Genomic DNA, 17,108 nt, shown 5'->3' on the forward strand with positions numbered 1-17,108 from the left:
ATTCTCATTTACAGCAGATGTCCCACAAACCTGTATAACATCCTGGTCACTGTCATTTACAACAGACGTCCCACAAACATGTGTAACATCCTGGTCACTGTCATTTACAGCAGACGTCCCACAAACATGTATGACGTCCTGATCACTGTCATTTACAGCAGATGTCCCACAAACATTATAACATCCTGGTCATTCTCATTTACAGCAGACGTCCCACAAACATGTAAGACATCCTGGTCACTGTTATTTACAGCAGACGGCCCACAAACATGTATAACGTCCTAGTCACCTTGATTTACAGCAGATGTCCCACATACATGTATAACATCCTAGTCACCGTCATTTACAGCGGATGTCCCACAAACATGTATAACATCCTGGTCACTGTCATTTACAGCAGATGTTCCACAAATATGTATAACGTCCTGGTCACTGTCATTTACAGCAGATGTCCCACAAACATGTATGACGTCCTGGTCACTGTCATTTACAGCAGATGTCCCACAAACATGTATAACATCCTGGTCACTGTCATTTACAGCAGATGTCCCACATACATGTATGACGTCCTGGTCACTGTCATTTACAGCAGATGTCCCACAAACATGTATGACATCCTGGTCACTATCATTTACAACAGATGTCCCACAAACATGTATAACATCCTGGTCACTGTCATTTACAGCAGATGTCCCACATACATGTATGACGTCCTGGTCACTGTCATTTACAGCAGACGTCCCACAAACATGTATAACATCCTGGTCATTCTCATTTACAGCAGATGTCCCACAAACCTGTATAACGTCCTGGTCACTGTCATTTACAGCAGATGTCCCACAAACATGTATGACATCCTGGTCACCGTGATTTACAGCAGACGTCCCACAAAACATGTATGACGTCCTGGTCACTGTCATTTACAGCAGACGGCCCACAAATATGTATGACGTCCTGGTCACTGTCATTTACAGCAGACGTCCCACAAACATGTATAACGGCCTGGTCACTGTCATTTACAGCAGATGTCCCAGAAACATGTATGACGTCCTGGTCACTATCATTTACAGGAGACATCCCACAAACATGTATGACATCCTGGTCACTGTCATTTACAGCAAACGTCCCACAAACATGTATGACATCCTAGTCACTGTCATTTACAGCAGATGTCCCACAAACATGTAGGACGTCCTAGTCACTTTCATTTACAGCGGATGTCCCACAAACATGTATAACGGCCTGGTCACTATCATTTACAGCAGATGTCCCAGAAACATGTATGACGTCCTGGTCACTCTCATTTACAGGAGATATCCCACAAACATGTATGACGTCCTGGTCACCGTCATTTACAGCGAACGTCCCACAAACATGTATGACATCCTAGTCACTGTCATTTACAGTAGGTGGTGGCAGTATTTATATTATATTATCAGAAAAATACCCGCTGCTGTTACTTTTTTTGATTTCAGTCGTTGTGCCGCTCCGTAATAGACACTACAGCTATGGAAAAGAATCCGTTTTATACAATACTGAGACTGTTTGATACTAAGAATATCCATCTGTACAAACATCTTTCATTAACAATTAACAAATAATTATTTTGAAAAAGAAATTCTGTAAAAACTGAACAATTTAGGGATTTCATTTATTTAAAAACTAATTACTTTGAATGCCACTTGGGCAAGAAGTATATATTTAACGACACCGTGTCTATAACTTCCACAATTTGTTTATAATTTTATAATCTGTTAAAACATGTTTATTTATTTATTTATTTATTTATTTATTTACTCCACTGGTGTTTAACGCCGCGCACAAGAGTTTTCACTGACTGGACGGCGGGAAGGATTATGGTCGGAGGAAATCACCAGCCCTCGCCCAGTTCTATAGACATACCTCCTGAGGGCAACCTGAAGCCGAAGGTCAAGAACGTCACGTTTAGGAAAATCTGCCATCCTACATCAGTTTTTACCTGAAATGCTAACATTTGTATTATGGATATGTATATACAAGTACAGCCCAAAGCGCGTATTCTGTATTTTATCGGTATTGATGAATACTTTGTAAATGGTCGTCAGGTCATTTGCGCGCAACAAAAGACTTGTGACGTGCAAGTCCTAATTCACACTAGCGCCACCTGTTGTGGGGAAGAAAACCCGCCGGTATCCCATTGCTTTCACAGGGAATGGAACGAAAAGTAACTTTGTCACGAGACGGGGTGGTGGGACATCGGATGTGTTGGATCCAAGTTCGCTGACGACCACTTGCCCTCCACCACTATGACCTGTGTAGCTGCACATGTGGGAGAGTTGGCCAGTAAACCGCCAAAGGTCAATGGTTTACTCCGACTTGCTCTATCCATAATACTGACCGCAAATTTTGTCAATTCGTGAAAAAAAATGAGAATAGTAAGTTATATTCAACATAATATCCTGTTAGTCTAACAGAATCTTTACGTTGAATTAAATAGAACATATGTGTTATATTTAACCGAACAACCTGCTGCAATAGTAGAATACATTCTAGCATCACTCAGACGATACATTTTCTGTTAAAATGAACAGATTAAGTTTTGAGTGCTTAAGAAAAAAACGGAACATGCATTTGTTTTTTACAGGTGAAACCTTAGCCTGTGAAACGTTGGGATTTCGAGGTTTGGAGAAAATACGATATGTGCTAATCACTAAAGCGGAATTCAATGGTTGAGAAGACTGCTTGTTTCTTCCAGAAGCCGCATGGAATTCACAACATTTGAAGAGGCAAAATCCTTAGGCTTTGGAGATGCCGCAAATGAACCCAGGCGGATTTCAAAACTCGTCGGCGTGCATGTGGAGCACATAATAAGCTCTGGTTTTTGTTTGGAAAATTGGTGTAAATAACTGTTATTTCTCGTACAAGGATTAGCTTCACGCGCAAAAACATTTCGCCACTGTGAGAGAAATGATGAGGGAGAAGGGTGATGAGTACAAGTGTCAGTGAAGCAATCTGTGGACAGTTATGAGCTGTTTGGCACTGTCACTCCACTACGTCTGGATCCGTAAGCCGGACAAACTTTGAGAAAAGAATGACAGGAGTGGATGACAAAAGACGTAATCATGGACAATGGAATTGGCTGGCGAGCCGCAGGCAGACTCTTGTCGCCGTCTTGCTAGCCAGTGTCGCCATGCAGCTGTTGTTGGAGACACCAACTGGCAGCGGGAGACAAAAGGCACTTCATTTATCCCCTTGAACTGACTCAACTCGCTGTCCAAGAAAAGAGCCACTGTTAGACTCTGGCCTCATCCTTTTATTTGCTAAACCATCGGGCAATCAGGAAACTGATTTTACACGTCGTGTAATCTGATACAACCCCCGGCTGCGACGATGAAAGACAATCGGATTGTTGCTGATAGAGGAAATTGCGCGGAACAGACGTGTCCGAAGGCGACCACTGGAGATGGAAAAGACATGGACTGTGAAGAGACACAGGAGGCAGTTGTGGTGGGGTGGGAGTGGGTTGTGGGGGGAGCCATGTACAGTGTGTCTGAGAATGGGTGAGCTTGTAACCGTTGGCATAACATCGAAATTGCAATTCAAAAAGTTGATAAATAAATGCAAAAAGTAAAAAAAAAAATATTGTGGAATCCTATTAAAAGAACAAACTCATGCAAGTGTAAAATCTATCACTTTAATTTAGTGTTAACTGTGGGCTGAGATTGTTTTAAGGGTTCTGGAAATTCATACTACATGTAGTAGTTCCATAATGTCACACACGAAGTTGTTTTTAAGATAAGTATAATGCTTAGCTTAACTTTACAAAAAACCCAACTTGTCATAGATTTAACTGACCATAGCACATGTGAGTTGGAAGTTTTACTATCAGGACAGCGTTACATGTAAAAGTTAGTGTTAAAACTACGGTTCACGTTTGGATATCAAAACTAGCTTTGTGGATAATCGTACTCAGAAATACGTGTATCACATGTAACCATACATTGTTTTAGACACTATAGGTAAGTGAAAAAAAAACAAAAACACATTTCTAATTCACTCAAATGTGAGCCAGACTTGGCACGCAGAGCAATCAACTTGAACAATGTACGCTACCTTAACTATAAAACATATTCGAATGTTTATGGGATATATTTTAAGAAAGTTTGTTAAAAGTTCACAAATTCACATATTTAACATTCGCATAACAAACTTGATTGTCAGTTTTTGCTCGTTCATTTTGCGCTATATACGAATGAAGAATGATCCTATTTTTGTAAAAATTAGATATTTTGCAAACGAAGAATTTCTTCTACCATCTAGACGTTATAACTGTAAATATATACATATAGATTTTCTGTAATTGTCGAATGTTTACAAAATTGACAAGGGTTGTGTCGGCAAAACTATTCAACATTTCAGATGAAAACTGTCACATTTCTGCTATGTCTGACATAGTGTTGTATGTATTTTAACGATGTGGCAGATCATACAGTTATTAGCTGAGAAAAACGAATTAAATATAACTGTTATTTGCTGTGTCCAGCAATTTCTTGAACCACATTGTATATGCGTGTCATCTGAACCCGCGCCTGAATCAGAAAATCCGAAAGATTTGAACGTTGAAGTTATCTTGAACTAATGTAGCACAATTCCACCTTCTGCAATTCTTTTTTCGAATTAAAGCGATTTTAAATTTCTTGAATTCAAAGGTGTACGAGTTCTGTTTTTTTTTAACTAATGGTTCGACGAAATCTGCTAATCATAACCTCATACAATTTTACGAACAGTGCGAAACATAATATAGTTGTCAGATGTTGGCTTTACAAATAATTGATCAACTGGCTGATTGACCGATATATATTATTGTATTAGCCCATATATGACAAACTTTCTCAAGTGACGTAGCGCATACAAACCATATGATTGATGGACAAGTGGTCTTCAGCTAGCATAAGACGTTTTAAACGGCCCACAAGATATCCAACAAGCGTTGATGAACGAATGAACGAACCGAGATCAATGAAAGATGAGACTGGAGGAATCCTGAAGTCCTCTGTCCAAGTCCGAGAGCCCGTGCCTCATTGAGCCAGTGAGTGTAAGTCACCCACCACTACCACTTATTTCCTATGTCCAAGTCCGAGAGCCCGTGCCTCATTGAGCCAGTGAGTGTAAGTCACCCACCACTACCACTTATTTCCTATGTCCAAGTCCGAGAGCCCGTGCCTCACTGAGCCAGTGAGTGTAAGTCACCCACCACTACCACTTATTTCCTATGTCCAAGTCCGAGAGCCAGTGCCTCATTGAGCCAGTGAGTGTAAGTCACCCACCACTACCACTTATTTCCTATGTCCAAGTCCGAGAGCCAGTGCCTCATTGAGCCAGTGAGTGTAAGTCACCCACCACTACCACTTATTTCCTATGTCCAAGTCCGAGAGCCCGTGCCTCACTGAGCCAGTGAGTGTAAGTCACCCACCACTACCACTTATTTCCTATGTCCAAGTCCGAGAGCCCGTGCCTCATTGAGCCAGTGAGTGTAAGTCACCCACCACTACCACTTATTTCGATCTTAAAGGCCCTTAAACACTTTTTCTGACGTACTTGGTATTAGTATAAATCAACTTTTCATCAGGAATTCTAACCACGTCATGGGATACGCCATATGCAAATCGGAAACAACCCACGCACATAAATGTATGGTTAGAAGACAAACACGATTCGGCAGAGATAAGCGGATGGGGTATTATGTCTGGTGTCTTGGGCATGATGGTTCAGTGACAGCAGCACTGACGGCATGGACTCGCCCTGCCACAAAAAGACACATCATATGTACATACACCATTTTCCTCATTGTCATTTGACAGAAAAAAATCTTAACCACGACTTTAAACGCCAAGTATACATATTGTACATTGTACATGCATAAAGCATTATATTTGTAGGCCTACGCCAGGTACATGTACCCTGGAGACGTTGGAAAACTAATGCCTTGAGGACGCAGGATAAGTCAGAAGATCATGATGTTATCCTGCGGCCGCATTTGTCAGGATTAGACAGGACACCGCCGGATGTGTGTTAACACTAGACAGATCTGCAACCTTCATCTAGTATAGCCTTGGAGATAATTAAATTAATTAAACTCGGATTAATTAGAACCATAGAAGACTGAAATCGTTTCGAAACCAGTAAAAGTTTATTTCAGAAGTATATACAACAGGAATAATCCGCACTAAGAAGTCTGACGTACGTTCTAACAATGATGTAGCAACTGTTTCGCGGTTAAATAAGATTCCGCACCATGAAAGACGAGACCTTCATGTTTTCAAAACCTAAAGTGCTTATCTCTGAACTAGACAGTGTCTTTATTCACACAGCAATGTGCCGTTCATGCATGGTTTGTGCTACAGTCACTTTACATATACTGTTGTAGCCTACACATCAATTTGAGGCAAAATTCATGAGGGTAACTGAACAGGCTAGCAAGCATTCAAGAAAAACGAGCATCAATTCCTTACAACATCTCCAGTGCTGCATGAACATCAACAGATGGCATTAATGCACTGAAAAACCAACCTATTGAGTATTAGACTCAATATCTCAGTGTTTCAGTTGACATACCTTCACACAAAAACAGTACAGATATGTAACAAACATACAGGCAGACTGTGACTTACAAGAATGGCCACATGCCTCACACACACACTGCTACAGTTGGCAGTTTGCCCTGCTTGTATTTCATGTACTGCAGATCTGGAAGCATATACGTGTCGATCAAAACAAAGACGAGAAGTCACTTTATGTCCATTAACTAATGATCACTGTGGACAGATGCCCTAACATCTTAGCACTGTTCTTATCCCTGGGGTTACTCAAACCTTCAGCCCGACATTATCTGTACAAGTAATCTGCCTGTAGGTTAGCAGCAATCTCTGCCTCCCACCTGTCTCCATTCGTTAGCAACTTTTCTTTATTGTACAGGAGCTCTTCATGAGTTTCTGTTGAAAATTCAAAATTCGGACCCTGTGAAAATAAAACAATGGATTTAATGGAGTTTAAACAATACAGGCAATATTTCAGTCACGGTTTAGTGTAAAAATATCAGAATCAGAGAACACTAAAAACGAATGGAAATCTATTCATACGTGCAGGAAAAAGGGACCTTTACAATGGAATAAAATGCTCTCAAAACTTAAAAAAAAATGCTGTTCTAGCTCTTTATTTAAGTTAGGTTCAAATTACTGAAGAAAATAACTCCTTATGAATCACGCTTGTGAAACTTCATCTCCTATACATGCGTTACATTAACTTGTTTTAGTGCAGCCACAGATACATTGGGTACTGTTTACTATATATTTGTATATAAAAGATACATTGATATATTGTTAAAATTTAGTTGTATAAATTAATGTTGAGTCTATAGGTACCTATACACCACAGCTTAATTTATACCGGTATATAATAAACCCCTTGGGGTTTCAGTTCCTGCCAAGTTTATAGATAACAAATTCGTTTGTATTGCTGGATGCCTTGGTGAATAAAATGAAATGAAATGAAATTCCTTATCATGCTGATGAATGCAGGAACCAACAACATACACGTAAACAGAATCTCTTGAAACAGATAATGTAGAGGAAAGAGCTGATCACTGGTTTAACACATGCATTTCTTTTATTTATTTGATTGGGTTTTTTACACTGTGCTCAAGAGTATTCACTTATATGAGGGCGGTCAGCTTTATGGTGGGAGGAAACCGGGCAGAAGAAAGGGGGAAACCACCACCATCCACAGGTTACTGGAAGGCCTTCCCACCTACGGCTGGAGAGGAAGCCAGCATGGGCTAGGCCTGAACTCATACAGAGACAGCATTGGTGAGAGGCTCCCGAGTCTGTGCCACGCTGGTTAGCTAACCACTCTGGGCCACAGAGGCCCCCAAGGTATAAATGGGGCCAAGAAAGCAAAAGATGCAGTTTTTCCTCCATAACTTTACTTAGTTGTTTATTTACAAATACAAATACAAAACTTTACCTCAACAATAGCATCCACTGGACAAGCTTCCTGACAGAACCCACAGTATATGCACTTTGTCATGTCTATATCATAGCGAGTTGTCCTTCGACTCCCATCCGCACGAGATTCCGCTTCTATTGTGATAGCCTGTAAAAGCAGTTACAATCAGGGCTGTAAAAACGCACCTTCTGGCATAGGCATGATTCAAATCATTACACATGCACATGTAAAACATACGTAAGTATTAACTTTCTATACAGCTGATACATTGGTCATTGGTCTCTATGCAGCTGATACATTGAAAGGGAATATTTCCCTTACATAACGGCCACCATCATTATGGTGGGAGAAAAATGGGCGTAGCCTGGCGGAACCCACGACCAGCGCAGGTAGCTGTCAAGTCTTCTCACGTACAAATCCATGAATATACAGAATGGAAAGGCAATAATTGTTGTATTATATACACAGGACTCTTTGTTTTTCTGCAGAAATCTTTTGAACCAATTCTCTTAAGCAGTCATTTTATGCAGATGTCACAAGATGCAGGAAAAACCATGGAAACCAATGAGAAGGAGTTAATCTTCACGTCAGTTTTTAAAATTTTGTGGTGGAAATATTTTCCACAAAGGCAGATGATACAGTTAGACAAGTTAGCCAGTCTTAAAGTGTCCATGTTTGTTGTCCCTAAGAAGAAAAACTCATTCGAACCGATAGGATCACAGCATTACTGATGTATGCCAAAACAGCATATAATCTACATGCGGGTTCCTGCTAACATATTTGTGTGAGTCACAGATACTTGTAGTGCATTTATTAACCTAACAAACAGGGATTTTGTCAGATGAGCATTCAGGAAGACCTAGACTCACCTGGGCAGGACAAATAGCTTCACACAGTTTACAGGCTATGCATCGCTCCTCTCCTGATGGGTACCTCCTTAATGCGTGCTCTCCTCGGAACCTGGGACTTAGGGGACCCTTCTCAAAGGGGTAGTTAATTGTGGCAGGCTCCTTAAATATCATCCCCAATGTTATCCCCAACCCTGAAATGTAACGCCACATACTGTACACATACCTTATGACTTAACCCTAAAACACCAAAAGGTAATACCAGAAGTCCAGTTGGTAGAGTGTCCGCTTCGGGAGCGATAAATCCAGGTTCAATCCTGGATCAAGTCAAACCTAAAACCTTGAAAGAGGAAGTCCTCGCTTGGCGTTCAGCATAAAAGGGATAGTGCAAAGACTGGTTGACCTGTATCAGTAAAATGGCTCGAGGTGGTTTATTTGCCTTCGGCAAGCTGTCTAAGTGAAGCAGCACTAGATAAAAGAGCGGTGGAAATCCCTCCTGCAACAAGGAGGCACATTACATGCATGCTAAGGATTCCTTCGTCATCATGACTGAAAAATGGTTACGTACAACGTTAAACCCCGAGCACTCACTCACTCCATCTGACTAGTCTCCACGGCACTTTAAACTTTTCTTCCATCTCCAACACATTATGTGACAAATCTGTGCAGCTATGTATTTGTTTTTCCTCTATTACGCAGCTAACATTTGAGAAATGGCTGATGCATGGTGGGATCCAAACGTGGTCGAGTTGAAATAGGCTTACAAATAATTACATCAATGGAGAGTTTTGTAAAAAGACAATAACATCTTTGATAGTAATTGTTTTAGAGTTGCATGAAAATAGTCAATGGGTTTATAACTGCATACCGAGAATAATCGTCGAAATCCTAGTTTTTAAATACAGAGATTTCAGTTTCAAGGTGTGGCCAGTTCTTGTAGTAGCCATTCACTATTAGACTCTGATTAAGGTCAATCTCTTAGCGTTCACCATTAAAGCAATAGTGCAACGACAGGTTGACTGGTATCAGAATAATGGCTTGGATTTATTTTCGCAGATTTTCTCCAAAAATATGTTTGTGAGAATAAATTTTCGTGTATTCAAGATAATACTAAAAACCAATCTTAAAATTTTCCAAGATGTAATATGGGCGAAATTATTCAAGCACATCAAACAGGTATCATCATGCGGGGCTATAATCCTCCTTTGTTTCCTGCAGTGTCGCCTATCCTCGTGATCTGGATCAGAGATTAAAACAGTCGGAGAGGGATTATCACTAAGTAAGAAGATAACTTTCACACCTACTGTGAACAGTACTCAAACAGGTGTCACTTATTTTCGAATCATTGATGAGTACTTTTAAACACCTGGCAAAGTGAATTCACCATTATCGGCGCCATTCACTCATTCTTTATCAAGCAACACGGTAAGTTTTGCATTGTTTTCAGTTTTATTTGTCCTCTGTAGCAGGTCAGAAACCGTAAACATTGCTGCAGCTGTCAAATGGCCATTGTGTTGTTGTACACACTTCACAGTTTGTTAGAAGCTCACTCACTGGACCACAAGAAAGACACAGGCCAATGGGGTAGTGTGTATCAAAGCGACATTCATTAGAAGCCAGCACATGCTGGTATCCACTTTTGTTTTACACCCACTAAGCCATAACACAAGAGTTTGTATATATTTAAACCATAATTTCCCTTCCCTGCTGTCAAAACATTTAGCTGGCCCATCAGGCTTTCTAAGCACAACTCCCGTCACCCTGGCAAAGATTTCACTTCATTATTACAACTACATGTACCTGTAGTTTATGATTCAATATTGGATATTTTTCACTGGAATTATTTTTCGCAGGAAAATTATTGACCGCGAAATCTGTGAAAATTAGTTCCACACAAAAAGTACTTTCCAGTTATACACATAACATCTCATACTGTACACATACCTCTTGACATAACTGTAACATACACACAGGTAATACACATAACATCTCACACTGTACACATACCTCTGGACTTAACCCTAACATTCACACAGGTAATACACATAACATCTCATGCTATACACGTGCCTCTGGACTTAACCCTAACATACACATGGGTAATACACATAACATCTCACACTGTACACACACCTCTGGGCTTAACCTTAACATACACACATGTAATACACATAACATCTCACACTGTACACATACCTCTGGACTTAACCCTAACATACACACAGGTAATACACATAACATCTCACACTGTCCACACTGTCCACACACCTCTGGACTTAACCCTAACATACACACAGGTAATACACATAACATCTCACACTGTACACATACCTCTGTACTTAACCGTAACATACACACAGGTAATACACATAACACCTCACACAGTCCACACTGTACACACACCTCTGTACTTAACCATAACATACACACAGGTAATAGACATAACGTCTCATACTGTACACATACCTCTGTACTTAACCCTAACATACACACAGGTAATACACATAACATCTCACACTGTACACACACCTCTGGACTTAACCCTAACATACACACAGGTAATACACATAACATCTCACACTGTACACATACCTCTGAACAGTTCTCTCCAGAAGATAGTCACTGATGCCCGGTCACTTATGCTAGACCATTCCAGACTTGGATCATCTGGGGCCACTTGTTCTGCACACACACAAAAGCACAGAAGCATGTATAGTTGTAATTTCACAAAAGACATCCATAATTGATAAAAACAAGGGCAAATCTGGAACACTTATTCTTGTGAGTAAAATCCTACAAAATACCAATAATACCAAATTTCACTAGCCGACCAACTGACAGATGCAGCGAATCTAACATAGAGATGCATGTGTACCATCAGCCCTTCTCAGTGCTGTGTTACTTCCAGAACTAAGTTAGGGAGTCTAGTTCAAGATGACAGGAAGCAACACAACATAGGGACATAAGGGCCCAGTTTCACACACGTGGGGCCTCCGTGGCTCAGTTGGTTAGCGCAGCGTAATGTCCCAGGAGTCTCTCACCAATGCGGTCACTGTGAGTTCAAGTCCAGCTTATGCTGGCTTCCTCTCCGGCCGTATGCGAGAAGGTCTGTCAGCAACCTGTGGATGGTCGTGGGTTTCCCCCGGGCTCAGCCCGGTTTCCGCCCACTATGATGCTGGCCGCCATCGTATAAGGTAAATATTCTTGAGTACGGCGTAAAACACCAATCAAAAAAAAAAAAAAAATCACACACATGTTATACATGCACGATAATCACACATATAGGACAATGGTGCGATAATACTGACACATCAAGCTTAGTGAAACAGGGCTCAGGACTGAATCCTCAGTCAAGTGTACATCATAAAATATATGCTGAAACTGTTTCTCTGGACTGTTGTGTTAATTCTTATCTACTCTCCACTACTACCACTCGACCATATGTGTCTGAGAATTTACCGCTACACGGATGACCTCAAAGAGAGCACTGGGTGACCCCCTGATCTAAGGCTTATCCATGTTAGCTAGGCACTGATAACCACATTTTAACTGATAACTGTATTTTAAATACCAATTAAAACAACCTAAACGATGTACATACCAACAAATACCTCCAACCTAAAGTGCACACATGCTTTAACAGTCAGTGCGCTAAACCTAAGTAAAACTACCTCAAATAACCAACGACCATATAGGCCCAGGAAAACATGGCATCATCACATGCAGTTTCTTTTTGAAGTCTTTATAGCTTTGGAACTATAAATCTAAACATGTCCTATTTGTTACACAGTTAAGTACAAGATGAAACAAACATAATGATCAGAAGTATCCTGAAATAATGCTGTGCACAGTCATGACTTTCAGTCTGACTGCGTCAATAAGTACAATCTATTATTAAAAGCACCAGTCACTATGTCATTTGTACTACAATAGAAGACTCGTGGATACGAGAGACATTAAGACACAGGGTGCAACTTTCAAAACATTATAACACTTTACTATCAGTAACATCAAACAGTGAATTGTTATTTTTTAATTTAAACCCTGCAAAGTCCTTTAGTTGTGCTTTCCTTTATTAAGCTAACTTACTCCAGTGTGACTGAGAACTGAGGCGAACTGGAACAGCACAGGCAGTCCTTAAAGCCTGTCTCGCATGGACAGCAGCTGAAAGTTAAGGAGAACATCTTGGTTAATAATTACTGATTGATTGATTATTGCTTACTGTCGTACTAAAGAGTATTTCACTTATACAATGGCTGTCAGCTTTATGAGTACCAGGTTCCCTGGGTAAATCACCAAGCATTGGCGAGTGACAAGCTTTCCCATCTGTCACATACGAAAAGGAAATATTCACACTGTATATTACTGACACACAACTGGTTTGCAACGAACACAGGGCCTCAGTGGCTGAGGTGGTTAGCATCCCAGTGTAGTGCAATGACCCAGGAGCCTCTCGCCGTACACCGTACTCAAAAATATTCACTTATATGACGTCGGCCAGCATTATGGTGGAGGAAACTGGGAAGAACCCAAGGAAAACCTACGACCATGTGCGGGTTATTGGCAAGACCTTCCCACGTACCACTGAAGAGGAAGCCAGGGTGGACTTGGATCTCACAGGTGAGAGGCTCTGGGTCTTTGTGCCATGCTGGTGTGCTAATACCTAGGCCACAGAGGGCCCCCCCAAGATAACCTCTGAGGACAAGATGGAGAGCACAAGTGTCCATACACTTGGATTTCGGAAATGTGCTGTGACATCGTGGGAAGCAGGGGTCGACTTTAAAACAGCACCTAAATCCATAAAGATGGACTAAGAAGTATGTACTTTTTGTATAGTCTGAGATTGCTCTAACTTAGGTATGGCAACATTTTGTTTGGTGAGGAATGGTCCCAACCAATGTGGAGTGTCGTGGTGATGTCTTTGATCAGTAATTTTTGTCTGAAAAGCCATGACAAACTGTCAAAATCAACTTTGTCAGGATTTTTAAAAGGAAGCACACTCTGATGTCGGTTTGGGGCCATACTTGGTCGAACAAAATTTTGTCAACCCTAGCTCAATTAATTAAATGTTGAGGACAAGTTTCTTCAATTTCTGATTCTGTCAGTTTACTTGCTTCAATCATTATTCATCGAATTCAAAAACTCCTGTTGTTCCATTCCGCAAAGCTCTTTGGGGAACAATGTTGGTCTTTAAATTCACTCTCATACAGCAGCACATGCCAATTTCTGTTGCTGATTGAAGAGAATAAGGCCTTTAATACCTCTCCTTTCAAGTATAAATTCAATCACAAAATTTCGAAATGTTACTGAAATCCACACAAATACTTTCATCTTGCTCATCAAAATAACTTTGTGTGGTCATGGCAAGTTTGGTGAACCAAAATGTTGGAGGTGCGTGTACTAAAATGTTGGAGGTGCATGTACTAAAATGTTGGAGGTGCATGTACTAAATTGTTGGAGGTGCGAGTACTAAAATGTTGGAGGTGCGTGTACTAAAATGTTGGAAGTGCGCACCAATAAACATGACAGGACCAAGCAGCCAGTCTTAAAAGTTAAATGACAAGTTAAGCAATAGTTTCATCACTGAATAGAAAGTACAAGAAACAAGAAATCGACGACCCCCCCCCCCCCCCCCCCCCCCCCGGCATTTTCCCCTCTGGACATTTTCCCCTCCAGACATTTGCCCCTCCCCTATATATCTACATGTATATATGATCAGTGGGAAATATAAATACAGTCAAACCTGTTGTATGCGGCCAGTGAAGGGACATGTAAAAATGGCCGCATATGACAGTTGGCACGTAAGACAGGTTGTGAAGACCAAGCCAAATCACAACTGAATTAAGTTTCAGGATATGTGCACATGTAGGCCTACATAATAATATACATAATTGTTACAGCAATAATCTGTTCTCCTACATAAATTTCACAGAAATATAACAATTGTAGTAAAATAATAACTCAATAATTTCAAGTTTTGTGGGGTAGACCTATGGACTTAACGCATTTAACAGGGGATTACAGAAAGAGTTTCACGTAAGGCACAGAGTTTCACGTGACAGGAGAACTTTCTACCCATCATTGTCAAGCCCTAGAAATCCATGTGCTAGTTTGGCCTATGTAGGTATAAATGACTATTCCTAACAAAGTTTTGGACCATAAATGGCAGACTGCTGAGATGTTCAATCATATTTGCCATTACTGGTGAAACAACAACAACATGTATGAGTGAAGGAAGATCAGTTTCTCCACGTGTCCGGTACAGGCAATATTTTGGCCACGCGAATGAAAACACAACACCATTTGCCAGCAAAAATAATGGCCAAGGAAGCCAGATAATTTGTCAGAGAAACCATTCATGGGAGGAACCACAGGAGTCAGATTATATCAGATTATATCCAAGTTTGCCCACTGTTTATGGCATTCATAGTGGGGACCTCAGCATGGAGCTAATCCACTGCCACAGTGCAGGGGTGTCCGGACAATAACCAGCTAGGCCTGATTAAAGAACAACAGACTTCAATGCTATTGACCAATAATGTTCACACTTCACTTGTCATCACAAAGTGGCAGGTTGTAACTTTTAATCACTACAAAAACTACTGAAGTCGGGTGGTCGCCATTTTGAATTCTTGAATGTCCGATGCGGCAATCATCATTACTGTTGAAAGTCTCGGCCGCTAAGGACAGGCTGATATACAATTTGGTGGCAAAATATATTGGCCGCTGGACGCGTTGGACAAGTGCCCGCATATTACAGGTCGTTTAACATGGAAAATTGTTTGGTCGCGGCAGAGATGAACGCTTATTACAGGTGGCCGTAGGTACAGGTTTGACTGTATGATCTTCTAAGTGAGGTGTCTTGTAATGAATAGCCCAGGGGGGTGAAAATAAACCAATTTTTTTTTAAATATGCACAAAATTCAGGTATAAGGTGAAGATTTTAAGGCCTCTGTAGACTGCCTGGGAGTCAAAACAGTCAGGTTTTCATTTTTATATATCCACAAAATTCAGGTAGTCTTCATATGATGAAAATATTATGTTGATAAAGTGGAACTTCTCATAATAATGCAGTAACAAAACAGTATTGTGATAAAAGCTTATGAATAGCTTGTGTTCACTGGATTTTGGAGTAAGCTATGTTAAGTCATTAATCTTTACACTTAGGCTAATCAGTCCTCTTTTTAGGGATTAACCCAAAAGCCTGGTATACTGGCTACAGTCATTTTATTTGCAATGCTGGTTTACCCCTCAGAGACAATAATCTCCGGCCTGTTGTTGCAAATAATAAAACATCTATTTGTCATGAAAAAACTGCTGCAAATTTGCCAACACTTTCAAATTTGTAAATGTTTAAATGATTATGATCCACTCTGACTATGGATAATCAAGGATGGACCACATACGATTTTATCAGCTATATTCACATAGGGCGGGGAAAATGTCCAGAAGGGGGAAAATGTTCAAAGGGGAAATTGTGGGGGATGGGGGGACGGGGGTGATATGTCGGGGTGTGTGTGTGTGGGGGGGGGGGGGGTGCAATGTCCGTACCCCGTTTTAGAGTGCACTTAAAGACCCACCGGATTTTTTTAATACAATGATTAATTGTTGAGGCTGGTAAATATCAGAAATTGATGTATGTCAAACCATAACGTCAGAGCGATCTCGGATCTATTTTAGTATGTAAGAATTTTGGAAGATTAGCTGCTGCACAAGAGTACCATGTAGGCCTACCTCGGTGCACACTGAAACTTGTCACTTGCATAACAACAACAACATGCTGTGACCTTCAAGGCACAGATATCAGTTGGAATGCGACATAAGAAAATGTTTGGTGAGCCAAAAGATTTACTTCTGTATTACAGTTTGTAATGATCGATTGTTCCCAATGCAATTTTAAAAGTTACGCAAAGTTTGCCTTTTTTACCTGACCGTCCAGCCGAAAACAACTGCATCGTCGCCATTATCACTAAGCCACGAAAGAGCGAGGCAAAGGGAGATAATGACAGTCAATAGGTCATTTTCGTGACCGTCATCTTCATATCGCCTCTCAACTTTTCAATCGCATATACGATTTCTAGAAAAACGGTTAAATTTTTCTTGCCATCTTTCATCATAAAATTCATTTTTCTGGAAATATTACCATTGGTTAAAAATTAAGACGAGCCCAACAGAAATGAAAGCAGTAGGCCTACAGTAGGCCTATATTTTTTTGTTGCCGGCGATACCGTACTCAGTAATCTGTACTTCAAATGTTTGCCCGCATCTGTTTTGGCT

The 17,108-nt window shown here is 40.6% G+C and overlaps 1 protein-coding gene across 1 annotated transcript; it reads right to left on the reverse strand.

The window, feature by feature from the left end:
- Nucleotides 1-6,568: 6,568 nt before the first annotated feature.
- On the reverse strand, nucleotides 6,569-16,800 carry LOC135476642 (NADH dehydrogenase [ubiquinone] iron-sulfur protein 8, mitochondrial-like). Its single transcript, XM_064756735.1, has 6 exons — nucleotides 16,759-16,800; nucleotides 12,921-12,995; nucleotides 11,424-11,513; nucleotides 8,853-9,025; nucleotides 8,002-8,130; nucleotides 6,569-6,996 (listed from the first exon to the last, which is right to left on the reverse strand). Exons 1-6 carry the CDS (start codon nucleotides 16,793-16,795, stop codon nucleotides 6,865-6,867), a joined length of 636 nt encoding a protein of 211 aa, XP_064612805.1. The 5' UTR covers nucleotides 16,796-16,800; the 3' UTR covers nucleotides 6,569-6,864.
- Between the last annotated feature and the right edge of the window lie 308 nt (nucleotides 16,801-17,108).

The sequence above is a fragment of the Liolophura sinensis genome, chromosome 10 (genome assembly GCF_032854445.1).
Source record: "Liolophura sinensis isolate JHLJ2023 chromosome 10, CUHK_Ljap_v2, whole genome shotgun sequence".
In the NCBI taxonomy this organism is placed as follows: domain Eukaryota; kingdom Metazoa; phylum Mollusca; class Polyplacophora; order Chitonida; family Chitonidae; genus Liolophura; species Liolophura sinensis.